At 45.5% G+C, this 25,192-nt stretch overlaps 1 protein-coding gene across 1 annotated transcript; it reads right to left on the minus strand.

Moving 5' to 3' along the window:
* Positions 1-1,337: 1,337 nt before the first annotated feature.
* On the minus strand, positions 1,338-15,503 carry LOC144500235 (granzyme A-like). Its single transcript, XM_078222940.1, has 5 exons — positions 15,431-15,503; positions 13,394-13,538; positions 11,300-11,453; positions 8,836-9,108; positions 1,338-1,798 (listed from the first exon to the last, which is right to left on the minus strand). The coding sequence occupies exons 1-5, from the start codon at positions 15,486-15,488 to the stop codon at positions 1,655-1,657; spliced, it is 774 nt and encodes a 257-aa protein (XP_078079066.1). The 5' UTR covers positions 15,489-15,503; the 3' UTR covers positions 1,338-1,654.
* Between the last annotated feature and the right edge of the window lie 9,689 nt (positions 15,504-25,192).

The following is a 25,192-nucleotide window of genomic DNA, read 5'->3' on the forward strand; positions in this document are numbered from 1 at the left end:
AAGTTCATCTTCTGCCTGTGACTCTGGTTCTTTTTCGCACCCTTTTCATTCAATGGATACTTTCCCCTTTGTTTCGTTTTATTTTTTAAATTACAGGAGGTGGATGTTGCTGGCTGGTTCAGCATTTATTGCCCATCCCTAACTGCCCTCCAGTTTAGAGGGCATTAGAGAGTCAGCCACATTGCTGTGGGTCTGGAGTCACATGTAGGCCAGACCAGGAAAGGACGGCAGATTTCCCTCCCTAAAGGACATGAGTGAACCAGCTGCGTTTTAAAGACAATCGACAATGGTTTCATGGTCATCAGCAGACTTTTAATTCAGATTTTTATTGAATTCAAATTTCACCATCTGCCATGGTGGCATTTGGATAGAGCCAGGGTAAGATGCACTGTCAGAGAGTCAGTACAGACCTGATGGGCCGATGGGTCTCATGTTGCACCGTAGAGATTTTATGATTCTATGAATACACAACAGCTCTGCCAGTAGATTTTCCAGCACCATGTTTTATGTCATGAGTATTTCCACTCTGCAGTGTAGAGCTGTCCCCTCCTCTTCCACCATCTGCTTCAGGGCTGGCCTCCCTACCTCAGCAATGCCACTTTCATGACACATAAGGGTCAAGCAGCAAAGATGCCTCACAACCATGTGGAAAAATACAAATAATGAATTTGGCCAAACTAAGTCCGACAGGACATTACGGGTAACAAAGCAGATCCTACTGCTCCAGTCTGATCCCGGTCTCCTTTATTCTCTCCAATCTGATCCCAATTCCTTTATTCTGCTCCAATCTGATCCAGGTCTCTTTTATTCTGTTCCAAAGTGATCCTGACCTCCAATCTCCAGTCAGTGTTTTGTGTTGTTGGAATGGTAAAACAAATTACATGGCGACAGGGAATGAGACCAACTGAGTAGCTCTGAGAGAGAGAGCTAGCACAGACACGATGGTCCAAATGGCCTCCTTCCTATTGTTATCATTCCACAATTCTGTTCTCTTTGTGTGATCCTCTCAACAAGGGCAAGGAATGTTTCAGAATACTTTTCCCCTTATTGGTCTCTTCCAAAACATTATGTGGTTGGGCACAGGGTCAGGCTGTGTTTTTCCTGATGTTCTAACTATCATGAATGTGGAGGAGACTTGATAGACCAGCTGGTCTTTTCCTGATCATCCGATTTGTATGTTTGTAAAGGCGAGACCTCAACAACACTGAACTCCTTCAGCACTTGCTTAGGTTATTGTCTGGTGTCTTGGAGCAGGGTTAGCCGCAATGTCCTGATTAAGGAAGGAAAGTACAACTAACTCACTCAACCTGATACTTCAAATCAATCAAACACAAGCTATGATCATTTATTTATTGAAGCATAAAAGATTTGAACTGTTACACGTGAAAATATTGTTCTACTTTGCTGTTTAAACAAAGCACCTCCAAGTATTTCACCAATCCAGTAACACAGCTGTGAGCATTCACATTTTAAAAGATTTTTTTATGCATAACTAGCCTGAGCTTTTAGCAAGGGATAGGTGCAGGATTCTATTTTAAAATAATCTCAATGAATTTAAATTGTAAATGCCATTGCAATAGCTATTCAAGATGCAGCAATCCACAGGAAAAATATAATGCATAAACCTCAATAGTTTCAAAACATTGTGGAAGGTTCAAGCTGTTATTTTCTTAATCCACTCAATATACTGAGTGACCCTTATATAAATTCCAGGCTTGGTCGGAAGTCCACATTTTATCCCAAAAGATACAATTCCTTGGAGCTCATCCTCACATATCAATGGCCCACCCGAATCCCACTGAAAAAACAAGAAATAATTAATTAATCTCAAACAACAGACAATGCATCAACATTCCTGTTTAATAATTTTATAACTAAGAGTTATTTAAGCAGCTATAATTTGATTATTTCCTGAAGGTTATACAGAGATTAAACAAGGACTGAAATTCATCTTGCAACACATTTAGGGCAGTCGTGATGGATGATACACAAACCTCAAGCAGTAACTCAGTTGGCTGTAATTGGCAGAATTGCAAGAAGGTGTTACTTAAACTCAGAAAAATGAAGGAATAAAGGTTAGAACATAGAGCCAAGTCCTTATAAACTTCTAGGCTTTTATTTCCAGAGCCACATTTCATATAATACACCTCAAACCCAACAACCATTTTTCAGCCTGCGCCTATAGATATGAGCATAGGTGAGTCCCAATTAATACACACAGACACAATCAAAATCCATTGTTAAGTGTCCAAAATTGGAAGCACAGTATCCCGCTACCATAAAGTCTAACAGCAATATGGACTGAATTGCCCATTTCCGGTGTGACGCTGAATAAACTACTAAATTGATTTGATCTCAGGCATAGATAGGGTGAACGGTGGGAAGCTTTTTCCCAGATTGGTGGTGACGTTCACGAGGGGTCATAGGTTCAAGGTGAGGGGGGGGAGGTTTATCACGGATATCAGAAGGACGTATTTTACACAGAGGGTGGTGGGGGCCTGGAATGCGCTGCCGGGCAAGGTGGTGGAGGCGGACACACTGGGAACGTTTAAGACTTATCTAGACAGCCACATGAACGGAGTGGGAATGGAGGGATACAAAAGAATGGTCTAGTTTGGACCAGGGAGCGGCGCGGGCTTGGAGGGCCGAAGGGCCTGTTCCTGTGCTGTATTGTTCTTTGTTCTTTGTTCAATTCGTCTGGCTGGACGGGTGGGGGGTGCTGGGTTTAGGCCATGGCGGCCTTGCTGTTGGCTGCAGAGGCAGTGAGTGACAGGTCTCCGCTGCTCTGAGCACAAGGACCTGCACATGTGCAATTGTGCCCTCTGCTGCTATCAGCCAGCTTTCGGGCGAGCTAGACCTCGCCCACACGCCCTAAAGGCAGAAATCAGATCGAGAGCTTTTTTTTCTCACTGAGAGCATAAGATTCAACTTGCCACCTCACTGAAAAAACAGATCTGAAACTTTCCTGTTTTCCTGCTCATTCTAGACTTAGAATGTTTTTTGGCAAGTTTGCCTCTTAAGTGTCAAAGAGTTTCTCACATTCTGTCAATTTTTTTGGCAGTCGGGAGTTCCATACCAGGGTGGTGGGGCGGGGGGGGGCAGGGGTGGTAGTGGAGCCTAATTCTGCTAGAGAGGCCAGCAACAGACTACTCAGGGCGCCAGTGCGCACGTGCACCGATCTCCCAAAATACCGGGAGGTCCTGTTTATCTTGCCTCTCCCCAATGGACATAGCCTCCCCACCATGGAAATGGCTGCCCCACCCCCCAAACATCACTGGCCTCTGGCCTCTCACCTTCCCTCCCCAGTCGCCAGCCTCTCACTGCCCCCTCCATTTGCCAGCCCCCTCAATCGATAGCCCTGACCCCTGATCGCTTGCCCCCTTGATTGCCACTCTCCCTTATTACCTCCCCCCTGATCGCTAGCCTCAACCCCCCATTGGGGGCCCCGGCCTCGGTCACCAGCCCTGACTCCCAATTTCTGGCCTCAATCCCCGATCGGCGGTCCTGACGCCTGATCACTGGCCCCACCACTAGCCCTCAGCCACCGATGCAGAGATCCCTCTTTCCGTCCCCTCCTACTGACCTCTCCCATCCATTTGACTTCACCCTGGTCAGGCTCCACCACCATTAGGCTTTGCCATCTGATCCCTCCCCCTTGGTACTTCCCAGTGCCCAGTAGGCTGTGCAACAGTGCCAGATTGGCTCTTCCAGGGTCCCAGGCTGGCAGTGCCAAGCTGGCATTGCTAAAGGGGCACTGTACGCCCCTTCTCCCCACCACCAGGGGCTTCAATGGCTTCTAGTCGCATTGGCAAGGCCACCACATGTGGCCCCCATTGGTGGGGACCAGCTATGATCCTTGCTGGTGAGGACCTCTGTTGGCGAGGCCGGAAAGCTAACTGAGCCCGGACTATTATGTCCCAGGCTCACTCATAAGATTTAAATGATCTTATAAATATTTAAATCAGCCTTGTGCCCTTCCTGGGTGTGAGGCTGATTACATTGGCAAAAATGGTCTGGGAAAATCATGAAGGGCTCGACGCTGAGCGCAATTCGCATTTCTGGCCCCCCGCTCAAATTTCCCACCCTGCTTTGCAAATCAATCAGGGTAGCAGGGGGGAAAAGATCACGCCCAATGATGGGCTCTCCCACGTTGGATGACCTAGTAAGTTCATTAAACTCTTTCCAAGACTGTTCCAGGTGAATGAAAGTTGCTGCCGGCAATCTCAGTGAACCCCAGTTCATTTGAGTAGCTCACTTTTGGGTCCTTTGCTCCATAACTAAGAGGGTTTATCCTCTGCCTCCCTTCCTAGAATAATTGCAACAGATCTAACCTAAAACTGGGACAATCTCAGGTCTTGTGCATGAATCACTAAAGGCTAATATACAAGTACAGCAAGTAATTAGGAAAGTGAAGAGGGTGTTTCCATTTTTTGTGAGGGGAATTGATTCTCCTCCCATGCGGTGCAACCCCTCTGAACATCCCGTCCTGGTCTGATTCCCCCCCCCTTCTCTGTCAGTCTGACCTCCCACTGCCCTGGTTTTACCCAGCCCCCTATCGGGTCTCCAAGACCCCCACCTGGTCTCTAGGATGAGAGGTCATAGTCTGAGGATAAGGGGTAGCAAATTTACAATCGAGTTCAGGAGAAACTACTTCTCCCAGAGGGTTGTGAATCTGTGGAATTCACTACCCCAAAGTGCGGTGGATGCTGGGACAGTGAGTAAATTTAAGGAGGAAGTAGACAGATTTTAAATTGGTAATGGGCTGAAGGGTTGTGGGTGGAAGGCAGGAAAATGAGGCTGAGGAGCATATCAGCCATGATCAAATGGCAGAACAGACTCGATGGGCCGAATGGCCTAATTCTGCTCCTCTATCTTATGAACTTATGAACTTTATGGCAGCTACTGCTGTAAAAAGGGGATGTGTCTTTCTTCTCTATGCCCCAGTGTTTATGCTCTGATGCAGCGCGGACATGCTTCGCTGCTCCTGTCCCAAGCAGCCTGAGGGAGGAAGGTCAAGCAAGACAGGAATTTCAATGTGAGTAAGTCCATCCAGAGTAACAACCCGTCGGAGATTGATGCTCTGAGAATGTTACAGGCCAAACGGGTTAATCATCTTAGAGAGCGATGAGGAAAACATTTTTCTCTCAGAGGGTCATGAGTCTTTGGAACTCTCAAAGGGTGATGGAAATGGAGTCTTTGACTCCCCCCACAGTACCCTCAGCTCTTGTGGCACTCCCCACTCCTCCCCACAGACCTGGCTCCTCTGTCACTCACCATCCCTCTACTCCCAACACCCCAGGCTCCTCCAGCATTCCACCTCCTCCCACAACCCAACCTTCTCTGTCCCCATCGCTTCCGGAACCCCCCTCCCTCCTCTCTGCAACCCCCATCCTTCTCATTCTCCTGGTTCCTCCAGCACCCCTCATCCCACAACCTCCTCTGGCACTCCACCTTCCATGTCCTGAATCCCTTTCTCCAGCATCTCCTCCTCCTCCAGCATTCCCTCCTCCTCCAACATCCCCTCAGCCTCCAGCATCCCCTCCTCCTCCAGCACCCCAAATCTCCTCCAGTACACCCGCTCTACTCCAGCACGCTCCTTCCTCAGCATCCCTTCTCCTGCCTCCCCTCCTACAGCACACCCCCTCCTCCAACACTCAGCCTCCTCTGTAATCCTCTGGGGTGGCACGGTGGCACAGTGGTTAGCACTGCTGCCTCACAGCGCCGGGGACCCAGGTTCGATTCCTGGCTTGGGTCACTGTCTGTGTGGAGTTTGCACGTTCTCCCCGTGTCTGCGTGGGTTTCCTCCGGGTGCTCCGGTTTCCTCCCACAATCTGAAAGATGTGCTGGTGAGGTGCATTGACCCGCACAGGCGCCGGAGTGTGGTGACTCGGGGAATTTCACAGTAACTTCACAGTCCAAAGATGTGCGGGTTAGGTTGATTGGCCAGGTTAAAAATTGCCCCTTAGAGTCCTAGGATATGTAGGTTAGAGGGATTAGCGGGTAAATATGTAGTGATAAGGGGGTAGGGCCTGGGTGGGATTGTGGTCGGTGCAGACTCGATGGGCCGAATGGCCTCCTTCTGCACTGTAGGGTTTCTATGTTTCTATGTTTCATTGCAGTGTTAATGTAAGCCTCACTTGTGACTAATAAATGAATTTTCAAACTTCTACTCCTTCCTCCTCCCTGTACCCATTCTTCCCTACACCTCCACCCCACCTCCCATATCCCCGTTCCTCTGCACCCACTCTTGTTTGCCTCACTGATGTTTGAAGCAGCCTCTATCATAGAACCATAGAATCTCTGCAGTACAGAAGGAGGCCATTTGGCCCATCGTGTCTGTACCGACGATAATCCTACCCAGGTCCTATTCCCGTAACCCCACACATTTACCCTGCTAATCCCCCTGATACTAGGGTCAATTTAGCATGGTCAATCCACCTAACCCGCAAATCTTTGGACTGTGGGAGGAAACCGGAGCATCTGGAGGAAACCCACACAGACACAGGGAGAAAGTGCAAACTCCACACACACAGTGACCCAAGGCTGGAATTGAACCAGGGTCCCTGGCGCTGTGAGGCAGCAGTGCTAACCACTGTGCCACCATGCCGTCACTAATGGAGGCGTTCTGCCTCTCCCATCAAGTACTGCTTTTAGACATCAGCAGACTGAAGAGGGTGAGGAGGGGCTCGAGTGCCAGGTGAGGGTGGAGGAAAGTCGGGACCATTGTTGTTGCAGGATAGCCCAGTTCCACATGTCTATATTTCCATCTCTTTATCTCTACTTTCAAGCTGGGAATTGAACATTTTACGCGGATTTTAGGAGAGGAATATCAGACCATGAAAATTAAACCTATTTTTTTGATTTTTCCTGCATTGACACCCCTACAACAAAGAATTTAATTATGTTATGTTAGCCAAATGTGTGAATCATTTATATAAACGATATAGATGACTATGTGAGGGGTAGGATCAGTAAGTTTGCCGATGACACAAAGATTGGCTGGGTGGTTAACATTGAGGTTGACTGTCTTGGGTTATAAGAAGATATAGATGAGATGGTCAAGTGGGCGGATAAGTGGCAGATGGAATTTAACCCTGAAAAGTGTGAGGTGATTCACTTTGGAAGGAGTCATTTGACAAGTAAGTATACTATGAAAGATCTGACACTGGGAAGTTCTGCGGAACAAAGGGACCTTGATGCATTTGTCCATAGATCTCTAAAAGCGGAAAGGCAGGTTAATAGGGTGGTGGAAAAGACATATGGCACACTCGCCTTTATCAATCAGGGTATAGATTGCAAAAGCAGAAAGGTCATGATGGAGTTGTATAGAACTTTGGTGAGGCCACAGCTAGAGTACTGAGTGCAGTCCTGGTCACCACATTATAGGAAGGGCATGAACGCACTGGAGGGAGTGCAGAGGAGATTCACCAGATGCTGCCTGGGATGGAACATTTAAGTTATGAAGAGAGGTTGGATAGGTTTGGGTTGTTTTCGCTGGAGCAGAGAAGACTGAGGGGCGACCTGATCGAGGTCATAGAGTCATAGAGGTTTACAGCATGGAAACAGGCCCTTCAGTCCAACTTGTCCATGCCGCTTTTAAAAAAATTCCTAAGCAAATCCCAATTGCCCGCATTTGGCCCATGTCCCTCTATACCCATCTTACCCATGTAACTGTCTAAATACTTTTTAAAAGACAAAATTGTACCCGCCTCTACTACTACCTCTGGCAGCTTGTTCCAGACACTCACCACCCTCTGTGTGAAAAAATTGCCCCTCTGGACACTTTTGTATCTTTCCCCTCTCACCTTAAACCTATGCCCTCTAGTTTTAGACTCCCCTACCTTTGGGAAAATATATTGACTATCGAGCTGATCTCTGCCACTCATTATTTTATAGACCTCTATAAGATCATCCCTCAACCTCCTACGTGCAAGAGAAAAAAGTCCCAGTCTATCCAGCCCCTCCTTATAACTCAAACTATCAAGTCCCGGTAGCATCCTAGTAAATCTTTTCTGCACTCTTTCTAGTTTAATAATATCCTTTCTATAATAGGGTGACCAGAACTGTACACAGTATTCCAAGTGCGATCTTACCAATGTCTTGCACAACTTCAACAAGACGTCCCAACTCCTGTATTCAATGTTCTGACCAATGAAACCAAGCATGCTGAATGCCTTCTTCACCACTCTATCCACCTGTGACTCCACTTTCAAGGAGCTATGAACATGTACCCCTAGATCTCTTTGTTCTGTAACTCTCCCCAATGCCCTACCATTAACTGAGTAAGTCCTGCCCTGGTTCAATCTACCAAAATGCATCACCTCGCATTTATCTAAATTAAACTCCATCTGCCATTCGTCAGCCCACTGGCCCAATTGATCAAGATTTCGTTGCAATCGGAGGTAACTTTTTTCACTGTCCACTATGCCACCAATCTTGGTGTCATCTGCAAACTTACTAACCATGCCTTCTATATTCTCATCCAAATCATTAATATAAATGACAAATAACATTGGACCCAGCACTGATCCCTGAGGCACACCACTGGTCAACCACCTCTATACCACCCTCTGGCTTCGGTCAAGAAGCCAATTTTGTATCCATTTAGATACCTCACCCTGGATCCTGTGAGATTTAACCTTATGCAACAACCTACCATGTGGTACCTTGTCAAAGGCCTTGTTAAATGCCATGTGACTCTATTAAGTTAATTATTTTGTGTAATAAATAAATCAATGATAAGCTTAAAGCACATTTTATGCAGCACTAACTAAAATAGTTAATTTTAATAATTCCGTCCAATATTGCAGCCACATTTTGCACAATCTAGCTCACCTGGCATGCATCCTTTCCACCTTTGCTGTCACCAGCACAGAGCATGTCCGTGGTTATTACAGGGTTGTTGTTGTAATAATCCTTACTGTTGCACTTTGCTCTGTTTATGATGGTTACATTCACTTCCTTGAGGTCGTCAGAGAACTTTTTTGCATTCAGTTTTGTCTTTCCCCATCCCATAACAGTGCAGATAGTTCCTTCTTCTACATCACAGTCATATTCAGGCAGAGGGAGGACATTCACAAACTTGTTAAGTTTTGCCTCAGTCTGCAGCTGTAAGAAGTAAAAATATTATTTTGTGTGTTCTTTCGTACATCAAAAGTCCCTGAAATGAGTGATTTATCTTCCACCTTCTCCTTAATGTGACATGAAAAAAGTGCTGGAGACACTCACAGCTCAGTTAACAGCTGTGGAGAGATCGGGCAGGTTAACGTTTCGAGTGTGGAAGCTCCACTGGAACTGGAGGCTGTTACAGAGAAACAAACAGGATGAAACAAAGGGAAGATGGATGGGAAATAAACAGATTTTTAAATTCTGTTTATCTGTAAATTCCACCAGTTTTGTTTCCTCCAGAGAAAAAGGGCGCAGAGAGTGTCGTGCCAGCGAGAATCACTATTGGTCTCCATCAGCGGAGACCGGGTGCCATGGCCATGCCAGGGGGATTGGAAGCCATTGAAGCCCCCAGTGGTCAGGGGCATGGCTGGACATTGCCCACCTGGCACTGTAAGTGTGCCAGGGCAATGCTAAGAAGGTGGGGCCTGAGTGGGAGTGGGGCCTGAGAGTGTGTGGGGCTGTGATAGAGGGTGTTATGCACTATGACGGAGTGGCATATGCGGGGGTGGGGGGGAGGGGCGGGGAGGGGGGTTTGCGTGCAAGGAGCATAATGAAGGGGGGTGGTCGTGCAGGGGGTGTCATGCTTGGGGGGGGTGGTGTCGTGCGGGGGGGGGGAACATGTAGGGTTGGGTCATGAAGGCAGTCATGACGGGGGCTCGGACACATGTCAGGGATTCCCTCAGGGGACCCAACAGGTGGGCCATGATGCCCTAATGCTGGCGACCCATTCAGTATGGGGGCAAGAACATGTTGCCCATGAAGAGGGGGTAAGGGTCCATTGATGTCTGTGTGTGTGGGAGGAAGTCTCCCAGTTCACTGGCAGATCAGGGCATCCGGTGAAATGGTGCCTGAGGGCTCTGAAGTGAGTTTCACAGGCATGTTTAGGCTCCGCCTTCTGTACTGGCGCCAAGATCCCAACTGTCACCAAAAATGACAGAGTGTCGAAAGATTGCATGTGGAGCTTGCCGAAAACACTGGTGCGGAGGACTCCCAGTTTCCCGCCATTATGACACTGACGAAAATTCGGCCCAATCAGATTTTATCCCATGATTTCACTGCATCTAACTTGCACTGCCAGGTACGTTCTTGGTGATGAAGTGCTTGTACCCACAGCATGCGGAAATATGTAAGAGCAATGTAAGTGAGGTGGGAAGAACTTTGCAGCATTTCCCAGTGTCAAAGCCAGGCAGATTAGAAAATGCACTGAGGAAGTGTGGTCCCCAGGATGAGATTGGAGGATCAGAGAGGAACATGCAACAGGTTCATGAAGAGACTAAAAACCTCAGTTCCTCCTTTTGCACTGGTGCCTCAGGGCTGGTGCTCTTCTGGCTCGTTCCGCTATCAGCCATGGAGCTCCTGATTAAAGCAGCACAGGGTCGTGTTTTAAGATGCTTTCACATAAATATTATTCATAATAATGTTAATTCAGAGGGATTTTGAATGACCAAACCAGAATAAAATTAGGATGAAAAATGTGATGCAGGATAAAGGAGCTGATTTAAGTAAATATGCATGAGGAATTAGAAACACAGAAAAACTACAGCACAATACAGGCCCTTCAGCCCACAAAGTTGTGCCGAACATGACCCTACCTTAGCGATTACTAGGTTACCTATAACCCTCCATCTTACTAAGTTCCATGTACTTATCTAAAAGTCTCTTAAAAGACCCTATCGAATCCGCCTCCACTAATTTGAACGACGGTATTCTAGTCAGCCTGTAGGAACTACAAGAAATGCTTTGGACTCAGATGTAACTGGGCGCTTTATACAATGAAATATTAGTAACTTCAGGAAGAGAGAAGTTACACGTTATATTGGCAATGACATTAGGGTGATTGAAAATGATATTTGATTTGGTTTGATTTATTTTTTTCACATGTATTGGAATATAGTGAAAAGAATTGTTTCTTGTGCGTTATAGAGACAAAGCATACCATTCATAGAGTACATAAGGGAGAAGGAAAGGAAATGGTGCAGAATGTAGTGTTGCAGTCATAGCTAGTGGAGAGAAAGATCAACTTAATATAAGGAAGCTTGACAAATAAGTTTAGATGGGAGCATTGTTTATTCGATTTCTATCATAACACAATGAGAGTGAATATGGAAATAATTTATTAAATCTCACTTACTTGGAGCAGCATGATGTCGTCTTTAAAGCTTTTACTGTCAAAGCAAATATGAGGAAATTTCTGCTTCACCGTGAGTTTTTGTGCTGAGTTGTCTTTGTCTCTCCTCAGTGAATCTGTCCCAAGAACCACCTGAATACTTTGGTCTTTAAATGCGCTATGTGTGATATGAAGAAGACACATTAAGTACATAAACTGTTAAATTTACTTCGGAATGTCACCTTAAAATCCCAGAGCCACTCAACATGGATTCCAAATTATTTCAATTGCAGTAAACGCTTTGAAAATAAATCATGTTTATGATCTCTATTAGAATGTTTGATCTTTAAAGAATCACAAAATTACAGCACCAAAGGAGGCCATTCAGCCTATCATGTCCGCACTGGCTCACTGAGCAATTCACTTGGTGCCATTCTCCTGCCTTCTCCCCTGGTTAGGAGTCTCCTAACTTATATAATGACGAGTGCGGCCTCCTCCATTTCTGGGATACTCAGCACAGTTTACTGAATAACCAGGGTGGCCACTAGACCTGTCACCAACTGATCAGTGGGTGCAGATCCAGGGCCTTGTGGGTTGGCAACAGCTTGAATCATTGGTACAGTCAGTCCCAGTCTCCTACACAATACAATGGCAGTGTAGAGTGGCGAGCAATAGCAGACTGCCAAGGAGCTCCCACCACAGACGCAGCAACAGCAGCGGCTCACTGTTAGGACCGGCTGCCCCGAGTCAAGGGTCAATTTAATCCCATCATCCTTTAGTTTTGTGTATAATTACATTTGTGACATAAACCAAGGAATCTTTAATGCATCTGTAGAAGGGGATTCTAGTTAGCTAAGGGGATAACATTGGGTTAGTTACAGTAACACATGGGGAGGGAAACGTTAAAATGATTTTTACTCAACATTGGATATTAACATTTTTAAATCATATGTGATTGCATTTAATTGAAGTGAAATTATATATTATGAGTCTGTATGCGAAATACTTTATTCAACCAAGAAAACATCTTTTAAATAATATGTATTAACTAAAATTTAATATATCTGTGCTACTCAGTAAAATGCTAACACTACAAATATTCCAAGCATTTAGATAAAGAATGCAGAAGCGGCAGTAATGGAATTTGAATGTTCATGATCTGCTTAACATTAACGTAATGTTTCGATATGAGAACAAATGATGCAATGTTGAATTTGGAATATAATTGAGTTAATTAACAAGCATGAGATAACGTCAGAGCCAAGGGCCCTGGATTTAATATTATCAAGATCTTTGATATTTATTCCACAGATAATACAAGAAAAGAATAGTATCTTTATATTGTGCTAAATAGATGGGAATCAGATATTGGAATGGACCACTAGAAATGTCGCTAAATTGGGTGGCGTATTGTAATTGACTGAAACATTTGATATGATAAAGACTAACAATTTAACATGCAATAAAATCGAATTAAGCTAATTAGTAGGGAAGGCTTAGATAAGAAACAAAGGTATAATTGCATGAAATTTTGGCACTAGGTTGGGATTTTTGGAAGGCTTCGCGGTTCTCTGTACTGCCCGGCAATCTGAGAATCTCCCTTCGGCCATTCTTTTATGTTCTTGTCTGTCTAGGTAAGTTTTATATGCTTTTAATAAATCTTGGGACGCTTTTAAACTGAAGGATTTTGCCTTTACGAGATTTAATTTTCGAAATACTTAGTTTTTCTAAGGAATCAGGCCACCATTCGCGATATCCCCACTTCGATGCCCGACACTGCAATTTTGTAAATGAACCTTATGGCACAAGGTGAGGGCACTGCTAACTTACATTTTGCACAATAATGGTATAAATATACTCACTACACTAAAACTCATGGTTCCTCAATCTTGTCAGCCAAATAACTACCTAACAGCAGTGTACCTACTGAAGGTAATGAGGAAATTCAGGGCTATTATGAGAAACGTTCACAAGAGACTGCCAGATAGAAGATCTAAACCACTTCTAGATCCCCAAAAACTGTGTAAACCTTGACTGAATCCATCATAAGGAAAAGATCCAAAACACTCAACTGTTCTGAAAATGGTTCATACACAGATTACAGCTTCTGTAACTTACAGATTGCAGTGTGCTGCAGTCAATACCCATCCTGGTTTGATTAATATTCCTCCACACACATGACGTCGACGAAGTTGGATTGATGCCATGTAAGGTTTGGAATGAGGTTTAACATCTTTACCCCCAATGATTTCCACAGCGTCATCTGAAAGAGCAGACACAGAGAAACTGTATATTGGCTGAGCAGAGAAATGTGACTGATACAGAGAACACACAAGTGCTGAAGTGTATATGGTCTGGTCAGGATCACTAATTGTTCCAATACTTGGTTAAATCTGGAGACTAAAAATGGAGCTTGCACCTAAAAGTTAGCACTGGTCTTTATCTCTGTGGAAGGGAGAGCTATGGGTGCCGCTTGGCATGGGAAAACAGACCTTCCAACTCCACAAAAAGAGATATTTTCACAGTTTGCTGCTATTTCCCAACGGCCTTCAGCATTCTCTCTCAGTAACACTGGTAACACTACTTCAGACTTGGTTCAAATAGACATCAGAAACTCTGTCCGATTATACTCCTTGTAGAAAAGGCAAAATAGACTTGTTTTAACTTTTACCTAAATCTGGTTCCAAGACACTGAATTGTAGAAAATGAGATCTGTTTCTCTTCCTCGCATCTCTCTAATTCTTGCAGGAGTACAATTTACAGCCACTAAGTGTCTTCTAGGACATTGCCCCACTGGTATTCTTCACATACACAATGGGGGGTAGATTTGACTGACTTGAAGCAACTCCGCTATCTGCAAGGTTAAATTCACAATGTGACAAAATATTGGACACAATTCAGAAAGGAGGAACTCAATTGATTGATGCCTTTACCTCTTAGACACTCTGGGGATATGGAGCTACTCATTTTGGATTTAAATTGACAGCTGGCTGATGTAATGGAAGCAAGTGAATAATCCTGGCAACAAAATAGAGGTGGGGTGAGGCAAGCGCTGTTAACAGGATGAGGATGAAGGACTTAGGGCAGAAGAAACTTTAACTTTTCTTGGTGAGCTGGCCGAACATACTCTCTTCCGCCTTCTTTTGTTGGGAAAAAGATATAAAAGTCTGAGGTCACGTACCAACTGACTCAAGAACAGCTTCTTCCCTGCTGCCATCAGACTTTTGAATGGACCTACCTTGCATTAAGTTGATCTTTCTCTACACCCTAGCTATGACTGTAATACTACATTCTGCACTCTCTCGTTTCCTTCTCTATGAACATTATGCTTTACCTGTATAGCGCGCAAGAAACAATACTTTTCACTGTATGTTAATACATGTGACAATAATAAATTAAATCAAATCAAAATCAAAGAGCACTCTTTGTTCTGGGACAATAAGAAAAGTTTTGGAACTTACCTGAGGATGTTCTGGTTTCCTGCCTACTCTATCTGGAGGGACAGCTGTGCTTTAAAGTAGATTCAGAATTTCCTGTGACCATGGGACCCCTGGAGTACATTTCTTAATCTAGTGTCTGGTGGGGGCTTCATCTATTCTCAGGGCCAAGCATTAAAAATGAAACTTTAAGTTAATTTTATTAGTGTCACAAGTAGGCTTATGTTAACACTGCAATGAAGTTACTGTGAAAATCCCCTAGTCGGCACAATCCGGCAGTGCCTGTTCGGGTACACTGAGGGAGAATTTAGCGTGGCCAGTGCACTTAACCAGCATATCTTTCGGACTGTGAGAGGAAACCGGAGCACCCGGAGGAAACCCACGCAGTCACGGGGAGAACATGCAGATTCCGCACAGTGACCCAAGCCGGAATCAAACCCGGGTCCCTGGCGTTGTGAAGCAGCAGTGCAAACCACTGTGCCACTAAAATGAAGAGAATGGGATATGGAATTGTGCCTTTTTAACTGCTCTTATCATTTCACCTTGATCAGAATGAATTAAAATTCCCCTTTTCATTTCCATTATATTTCTCGCAGTTATGCTTTTCATAGCTCATACTAATTGGAATCCTCTGTGTCCAGAATACAAACTCACGCATACATTTCTACACATCATTCTTATCAGTATAGGTAAGGTCAAAATACTTTGGCATTCTTACCGCCTGGTGTTAGGAAGTAAATAATCATTGCAGATCTGAAGAAAGCCTGAAATATCATTGTTGCAGTCAAGTTGTGAGTGGAGTTTACACACTTTCTGTCTATTTATAACAAAGACTGAGGATGTGGTTTGTCAGTTTGATATGTCCTCTCACATATTTCAGCAACTTGCGAATCATGGGGACAATTTCTCAGAAATTTCTCATGTTTAAAACATGTTAATTCCTCATTTCTGACTGGCACTGACAGCAGTGAGTGATGTGAATGACAGTTTGATCAGTGAAGATTGGTGGAAATAACTGATGGGACAGATAAAGGAACAGAAAAGGGAAAATAAATAATAAGACAAAGTCAAGTGTAAATCAAGAACAGCTTCTTCCCTGCTGCCATCAGACTTTTGAATGGACCTACCATATATTAAACTGATCTTTCTCTAAACCCCGGCTTTGACTGTAACACGACATTCTGCACCCTCTCCTTTTCTTCTCCCCTATGTATTCTATGAATGGTATCTTTTCTCTGTATAACATGCAAAAAACAATGCTTTTCATTGGATCCCAATACATGTGACAATAATAAATCAAATCAAATCAAATCAAATCAAAAGAACGTGAATAGTTCACAGTACTTTATGTTTGCTGAGGGTATGTGCTCTTTATTGAACACTCATTACATTATTTTCCTGTTGTTAGTCCGTCCTGCCGAGGTTTCCTGTTTCTAACAATTGCAGTTTGATCTGGAATGTTCTAGAATCATCACCATCACCAGCTCCAAGCCCAGCACCAAGAGAACAGGTGGAATGGAGGTCAATTCTAACTGACCACTTGGCGGGAATGGGCTGTAGTGGTCTGAATATGACCACAGGCCAGTTATCACCCAGTCTGCAATCCAGCCCTCCACCAAAAGGCCCTGATTGAGGTGACGGAGTCTGAACTGTCTGTCTGGTTCAGCACAAGAGCATTTTGTATGTGTTAATTGGATTGCTGTGGTGTAATTCTGAGTCACCAATGGGCAGGAATTCTCTTCTTGGTCCCACAAAAATATTCCAGATACTCAGACAATCTTTTTCACCTATTGTCTGCTGTTTGGATCTTTTAGGTTCCATTTTCTTTTGCTCAGCCAGTCTGATCGTGAACCAGACTGTTCCCCAATACTGCAGGTTATTGTTAGGAAGGAAGGACAAGCATATATTTACATAATGAGTTCACCTTATCCTAAAGTGCTTCACAACCAAGGATATAATTTGGGAGTATATTCACAGGTTTAATATAAGCAAGGATAACAACCAATTTGCACAAACCAATGAAAGAAATGACCCAATAACCTGTTCTTATTGTTGGCTGAGGCACACGTATTGTCGTGGAAATTGAGGTAATCCTGACCCCTCTTGAGAATAATGTTGTGGCTGTTTTACATCGAGAGCAGATGAGATTTGAACTGCTTTTCATTGACAGAATGGGACTCTCTAACTACAGCACTGAAGGATCAACCAAGGTTACGCAAATCCTGCAGCAAAGTTTGAACTTACAAACCTCCGACATAAAGGTCAGAGGCACTGAATCAAGACACACGCTGACATAAAAACAGAAAATGCAGGACATACTCAATCGGTCTGGAAAAATTCAGAGAGAGGAAGAGAAAATTAATGGGTGGAATTTTCCATTTTTTTGTCTCAGTGTGGTGGTGAATGATTCCAGCGGCATCCTTCCCATTGGCTGGAATGGTGTGAACGTGCACCTGATCCCATGCTTGGAGCCTAATTAATTATGTATGATTAAGTCTCTCTCTGAATCATCTCATGGCCGGCAGCTGATTCGTCCACCCAATGTAAGCTGGCAAATTCGAAGGTCCCAGAACTATATTTAACTCCTATGCAACACACTCGTATCACTCCCTGCAGTCCACTTATTGCCAGAAGACTGCTCAAGATGGCATTGAGCCACAACCAAACGTCATGAAAAAGACAGAACCCTGCTTCAGTTGCTAGGCCTCGATGTCTTTTTCCAAAGAGACCGGGCACACTGGCGTGTCCTCTACCCATTGTGTAGCTCCTGGATGCACCCGAGCATCTCCTCTCTGGTTTGGAAGGCCAATGTCCAGGGAACAGCGTGACTGGCAACCATGCATGAAGCGCAATGCAGTTTAGGGAGCTATTGGTAGCTTCACAATCAATAGTTTTAGTGTTCCGATCATCTTGTAGCCTAAATCAATATGTTATTTAGCATAATGAACTTCACATGCTCAGAAATTACTTTGAACGAAACTTTTAAAAGCTAAACCAGTTACTGCATTATTGGAAACCCACCAGATCAGTCAAATAAAGAGTCTAATTTGTGAGACAATTCAATATTAAGCAATTAATTAATTGTTGTAATGGTAAGGCTGATAATGTAACATGCAACACACAATGTAATGTTTTATGTTTTATACTTACACATCATTTAAACTTGATTTTATGTTCCCTAGTCGTAAATCATGAGAATTGTAAAATTGTGTCTTCCCAGCCAGTCTCGTGAGGTGAGATAGAATTCGCAAGACTCTTTCAGCCTTGGCTGAATAAGTGAATAAATGAATCTGTCTTTCTTTCAGGATTTCTCAAGTATAAATCAGTAGGTTTGGTTGTGGGTGGGCTTGGAGAATGTGGCAAGAGCCAAAAATGTGCAACCCCACCAGTGTAAAATCACGCTGCAATTTTCCCAATGGCGGGTGAATGGCAAGGCGGTCTTCTCCCTGGGAGGTGGCGTGAACATCATTTGCATTGATTTGCATCTCATGAATTCTCATTAAAACATCTGCCCACCAGTGTCCCATCAAGCCTTCCAATCTTGCATTACACCTGTGGGAAATTATGTCGGTAGCAAACCCGACTGCTGAAAGGTGGTGTGTACAAGATGGTGCTCAGTTCACCAGAGACTTCGAGGTGAGTGCGACATGCAAAGCCTCCCTGCCATAGTGTTGCATTGTTCCTGATGCACTGTGCTGCAGCCTGCTGGGGCAGACCGGTTCCTGCTCTCCAGCAGTGATTAGCACTGCTGCCTCACAGTGCCAGGGATCCGGGTTCGATTCCTGCCTTGGGCCACTGTGTGGAGTTTGCACGTTCTCCCCGTGTCTGCATGGGTTTCCTCCGGGTGCTCCAGTTTCCTCTCACAGTCTGGAAGATATGCTGGTTAGGTGCATTGACCCGAACAGGCGCCGAAATGTGGTGACTAGGGGAATTTCACAGTAACTTCATTGCAGTGTTACTGTAAGCCTTACTTGTGAGTAATAAATAAGCTTTAACTTAATCTCCATGCCAAGTTGTCCTTCATGGACAGCACCGTGCTGCTGCACCCATGGACTCTCCTGTGTCACCGCCTCAGTTCAGTACTGTTCCTGGGGTGAGAGAATACAGGGGTTTCCTTCCCCCAGTACCACAACCAGTGTCTATCTGGACAGCACTGTGCCTTGGGACTCATGCAGCCACCACAACATAGGTCCAAAGGGTTGGGTTTTGAAGTAGGCAGGGAATTGGGGTTGATGGAAGAAGACAAGTGGGGCAATGTGGAAGGCGACTGTGCAAGGAAGCGGGTGGGATAAGCGCAGGGACTCACAGTGAGAGGCAGTGGGGCAAGTAGGTGGATGAGGATGAACAGTCGAAGGCAGGAGGAAGACTGAGGGGAAGGAAGCTGCAACCTGACAAGGCTGCATGAAGCACAGACAAACATGGGGCTCTAAGGGTCAGCACATATATTCTGGAAGAGGATGAAAAAAGGCTGCAGATTATGGGGTGGGGCCTGTTACTACAGCACATAAGGAAGGGATGGTTCACAAGAATACTAATCATAGCGGGGCTGCAGTGGTTTGTGAAGGTTAACATTGTGCATTGTCCTCAATGGAAATGGGAACTATGCTAAGGTTCCCATTTAAGTTCAGGGGTTGGCAGACAGGAGTCAGAGAGTGCAGACGTTCCACTGCAAAATGGAAAGTAGTCACAGAACACAGGCAGCCCAGGAGGTATGAGGATCTCACAGTCTGAAATCAGAGAGAGGAGACAGCGCACAAGAGCAGCGGGCATGCAGCAGAGCAATCATTGGAAGCATTGTGTACCCGTGCTGCAGAGAGGGACAAGGGTTGTGTGCTCCACACGAAACATGTACAGCTTGGTGTGCAGAGTTCTCATCAGTCGATATTCCTGTAACGGGATCTTTCTCTTTACTCCACTTACCAGGCCGGTATTTGGAGGTCTGCCGATAGCTGCGAGTGTCTCTCTCTTACAGGCCTTCAAATTTCAAAGGCCGGGGAATGCTGCACTGGGGCAACTCCGCAGGAGGGAGCGCTGAACCAGGCTCACCGTTTATACCTGACCGGTAACCTGATACTTATATCACACAGCCATCCCAAAACCGCCACCAAGGCCTGAGTGATTCTCTCCCTTGTCGGTGGGACAACGGCCACCCTGCACCCACTCCACTCGAGTAGGTCTCCAAGAGAGAGAACAGAGAGACTCGGATCCTTTTTATCTCCTGACCAGCAGTCTCCCTTTAGTGAGCGGGTTCGAATCGCTCAGATCACCCTCGGTTCTGGACTCCGGATTTATGGTAAGGGATATTGAAACTGTGACCGCGCCAGAGTGCGCTGATGAGAGAACAAGAGGCAAGATGAACTCCAAACGAGTTTCAAAACTTACAGTGATTTATTTAACAATAGAATCAACCTCTCCAATACCACACCACATGAATAAAACTTACACTTTATACTATCGCTATGGGAGAAATGCTAACGGGTACAACGTAAAATCTTACTTTACACAGTTCACAATAAGATTACTGAACTTTAAAATTACAGTACACCACCCCTCCCCTTGCCTCAACCTCTATCCTATCCTTGGGAGCTTCACAAGGTTGGCTGGGATACTCACAATTCTAAAAGGGGTTCATTTGTGGTGGGCTCGAATGTCTTAGTGCAGGGTCGAAACTGGGCTGCTGTTGGTCTTCACCTCTGCATAGAACCATAGAACCATAGAAAATTACAGCTCAGAAACAGGCCTTTTGGCCCTTCTTGTCTGTGCCGAACCATTTTATGCCTAGTCCCACTGACCTGCACTTGGACCATATCCCTCCACACCTCTCTCATCCATGAACCCGTCCAAGTTTTTCTTAAATGTTAAAAGTGACCCCGCATTTACCACTTTATCTGGCAGCTCATTCCACACTCCCACCACTCTCTGCGTGAAGAAGCCCCCCCTAATATTCCCTTTAAACTTTTCTCCTTTCACCCTTAACCCATGCCCTCTGGTTTTTTTCTCCCCTGGCCTCAGCGGAAAAAGCCTGCTTGCATTCACTCTATCTATACCCATCAAAATCTTATACAGCTCTATCAAATCTCCCCTCAATCTTCTACGCTCCAGGGAATAAAGTCCCAACCTATTCAATCTCTCTCTGTAACTCAGCTTCTCAAGTCCCGGCAACATCCTTGTGAACCTTCTCTGCACTCTTTCAATCTTATTTACATCCTTCCTGTAACTAGGTGACCAAAACTGTACACAATACTCCAAATTCGGCCTCACCAATGCCTTATATAACCTTACCATAACACTCCAACTTTTATACTCGATACTCCGATTTATAAAGGCCAATGTACCAAAGGCACTCTTTACGACCCTATCCACCTGTGACGTCACTTTTAGGGAATTCTGTACCTGTATTCCCAGATCCCTCTGTTCAACTGCACTCTTCAGAGTCCTACCATTTACCCTGTACGTTCTACTTTGATTTGTCCTTCCAAAGTGCAATATCTCACACTTGTCTGCGTTAAATTTCATTTGCCATTTTTCAGCCCATTTTTCTAGTTGGTCCAAATCCCTCTGCAAGCTTTGAAAACCTTCCTCACTGTCCACTACACCTCCAATCTTTGTATCATCAGCAAATTTGCTGATCCAATTTACCACATTATCATCCAGATCATTGATATAGATGACAAACAACAATGGACCCAACACCGATCCCTGCGCACACCACTAGTCACAGGCCTCCACTCAGAGAAGCAATCCTCCACAACCACTCTCTGGCTTCTTCCATTGAGCCAGTGTCTTATCCAATTTACTACCTTCCCATGTATACCTAGCGACTGAACCTTCCTAACTAACCTCCCATGAGGGACCTTGTCAAAGGCCTTGCTGAAATCCAGGTAGACAACATCCACCGCCTTCCCTTCATCCACTTTCCTGGTAACCTCCTCGAAAAACTCTAATAGATTGGTCAAACATGACCTACCACGCACAAAGCCATGTTGACTCTCCCTAATAAGTCCCTGTCTATCCAAATATTTGTAGATCCTATCCCGTATCACACCTTCCAATAACTTGCCCACCACCGACGTCAAACTTACTGGCTGATAATTTCCCGGATTTCTTTTGGAACCTTTTTTAAACAACGGAACAACATGAGTCACCCTCCAATCATCCGGCACCTCCCCCGTGAATACTGACATTTTAAATATGTCTGCCAGGGCCCCTGCAAGTTCAACACTAGCTTCCCTCAAGGTCCGTGGGAATACCTGTCCGGTCCTGGGGATTTATCCACTCTGATTTGCCTCAAGACAGCGAGCACCTCCTCCCCTTTAATCTGTAAAGGTTCCATGGCCTCCCTACCAGTTTGCCCTATTTCCGTAGACTCCATGCCCGTTTCCTCAGTAAATACGGATGCAAAAAAACCATTTAATATCTCCTCCTTCTCTTTTGGTTCCGTACACAGTCTACCACTCTGGTCTTCAAGAGGACCAATTTTATCCCTCATTATCCTTTTGCTCCTAACATACCTATAGAAGCTCTTTGGATTTTCCTTCACTCTGTCTGCCAAAGCAACCTCATGTCTTCTTTTAGCCCTCCTGATTTCCCTCTTAAGTAGCTTCTCGCACTTTTTATACTCGAGCATCTGATGTGTTCCCTGCTGCCTGTACATTTCATACAACTCTCTCTTCCTCTTAATCAGTGTTACAATCTCCCTCGAGAACCAAGGTTCCTTATTCCTATTTACTTTGCCTTTAATCCTGACAGGAACATACAAACTCTGCACTCTCAAAATTTCTCCTTTGAAGGCCTCCCACTTTCCATTTACATCCTTACCAGAGAACAGCCTGTGCCAATCCACACTTCCCAGATCCCTTCTCATTTCATCAAATTTGGCCTTTTTGGCACATCAGCTTGCGATTCTGGAAGAGAGCTCGGTTTGGCTTGTCTGTCTCTCTCTTAATCTTAACTTCCGCCCAATTTCACAACCAACTTCCCTGCCCCCGTAGGTGATTTTCAAGGACAATGGGCTTCCGATCACCGGCAGTCTCGGTTTTAATTGAGTCAAGTCCAAACACAAAAGGCTGGAACTGCCTTGACCCCTCTGGGTCGTTATTTTAATGCCTTCTTAATGCTCCTCTGGAGCTTCCTGAACGGTATCCCATTCGTGGGATGGGTCTTCTTGTCTTCTGTGGATGGGCCGATTTCCGTGGCCATTGTCTCCCTGCTGGTCTGTTTACTGTTCGTCTGCTGGCCTCCATCTTCCTTTGTACTTCTGATGATTAGATCACTGGTGTGTCTGCCTTTCTGGCCACTTGCATATTCAGGGGACTCCCACCTTTTCTTAGCACAGTCCACAGGCAGGTTACTTTTGTCCTGCCGAGCCTTCTGGGAGGTTTTTATCAGCCAGCAGCCAGAGTTGGCCATTTTTAAACTGTCAGGTTTCTCCTGAGTCCTTTTAAAATATGGAGGATTGCCCTGAAGCTTACATCCCTGAGTGTGGCAGACTCTGTATTGGGCTGCAGAGGGTATGGTGATGATCACAGGGGGCATCTGCAACCTGTGGATAGGGAACACACAATAGGGGGTCGGGGGGGGGGGGGGGGGGGGGGGGTGGGGTGGGGGGGGGGTGGTGACGGGCTCTGGGGGAATGTGTCAATGTTCACTTCTGTAAAGACAGGATCCAGTATCACTGGGGAGGCTGGAGAATAACAGGTGGTATCTGTGCCGACATGTTGTGAGGTTCCAGGTAAATCAGAGGCATGCAGACAGTGAGGGAGGGAGCGTTGAATTTTGTTCTGTGCAGCACCACCATGTTGACATTCAGTTAAAATGACATCATCAAAAATCAAAAGTAAGATCGTTTCTATCTGGGGGGGTGGGGATCTGATGAAATGTGGGAGGACTAAGATGGGCTCTGAGGCTCCTTCTTGCAATGCATAGCCACTTGTTGGTGCCACTACAGTGAACAGGGTTCAGGTCAGTTACACAGGACTCAGAGCCCATTGCCCAGGGTGCAAGAGAAAGCCAGATTTGAAAATTGGCATTTTGAAAGGGATTGGCACAACTCAATAGCCTCATGTCAAATTTTGAAAAGCTACATAGTGTAAGAGTGACTGCAGCCTTGGAGAGTGAAAGCTTTGGTGAAGGAGCACAGCTGCATCAATTCTGCCATCCTATCAGTGAAAGGGAGTCACGGGTTAACAATTGATGCCAATTGTCAGTGCCTCAATGAATTCCATTCATTCACCATGAGCAAACAATGCTTCTAGTTATGCTAAGTGAATGAGTAGAGTTCAGAGCCACATTGGTTCAAACATTTAAGTTCGGAGCGTGCTGCTCCTTCGTCAGGTGAGTGGGAATAGAGCAGGCCATAGGGCTGCTGAAGATGCAATTCAGATGCCTGGACCACTCAGGTCTCTCTCTGCAAATGTACCGGAGAGGGTTTGCCATACTTGCATTGCCCTTCACGATTTGGTGATGCAAAGACATGAGGTCCTGCCAGAAGTTGAACTGGAGGAGGAGACCTCCTCGGAAGATGAAGCTGAGGAGGTTTAGGAAGCTCAGTGGGATGTTGAGGGACAACATGAGCATGCTGTCTGTGATACCCTCATAGCTGACAGACTCCAGGAGGAGCAAAGCTAAGTATGATCATCAGGTGACATCTCCTCTAGCCCTCTGATGCGCGTCAATGAGCACATGGAATCAAGGCTTTGGTATTGAAGGCTTTAATACAGTAACAAGGGAACTACTAACACGAATACACCAGTTCAGACTGAAGGGGTCCTGCCGGAGCAGGGGGTCTTATACCCTGCCACCGGAGGCGGGACCCCACTGGAATGTGCCACGATAACTCTCATAACAGGTAAACACCCTAACCCAACAACATAGTACAACCCCCACAGTAATAACACCCTAGCCCAACAGTAACATGGTAACAAACCCCAGTGGTGAACCAACGATGGTTCACCACATTCACCCCTCCTTTAGGAACAAAAGGTGGCGGGGTGGACGAAAAACAGACAATAACAAAAAAAAATCACAGGATTCACAAGTCCAGACGGTCTGGAGGACCGCACCGACGCTGCGATCTCCTCAACACCGGTTGCGAAACCGGAGCAGGTGCTGATCTCTTCAACACCGGTTGCGAAAACGGAGCAGGTGCTTGTGGTGGCTCTCTTAAAGTAACGTCTGGCTGTCCCCTCAAGGACTCCCGGGCCGGCCGGCCCTGGTGAGGCGATGGTGCAGGGGATCCTGGAACGTTTGGTGGTAGTGGTGGTGGTGATGATGATGGTGGCGCCGATCTCCGAGTCACAGGCAAGCTGTACATGGGAGTAAAAGTGTTATGCACTGGTCCCGGTGCTGACCGCGCCACGTCTGGGGAAGTAATGAGGAGTAGTGGATTTGTGACTGGGGGAATAGGAGCGACAGGGGTTGCTACGTCCCCTGCGGGCGCCAGGTCTCTAATGGAGACAGTGTCCTCTCGCCCGTCAGGATA

This window comes from Mustelus asterias, chromosome 1 (assembly GCF_964213995.1).
Source record: "Mustelus asterias chromosome 1, sMusAst1.hap1.1, whole genome shotgun sequence".
NCBI classification, from domain to species: Eukaryota; Metazoa; Chordata; class Chondrichthyes; order Carcharhiniformes; family Triakidae; genus Mustelus; species Mustelus asterias.

Bases quoted from the DNA above. Each gene is read 5' to 3' on its own strand.
- LOC144500235 (XM_078222940.1), bottom strand. From the start codon at position 15,488: ATGATATTTCAGGCTTTCTTCAGATCTGCAATGATTATTTACTTCCTA. The intron at 13,539-15,430 runs GTAAGAATGCCA...CTGCTCTTTCAG, and splicing joins TTACTTCCTAACACCAGGCG to ATGACGCTGTGGAAATCATT. The intron at 11,454-13,393 runs GTAAGTTACAGA...TATCACACATAG, and splicing joins ACTGCAGCACACTGCAATCT to CGCATTTAAAGACCAAAGTA.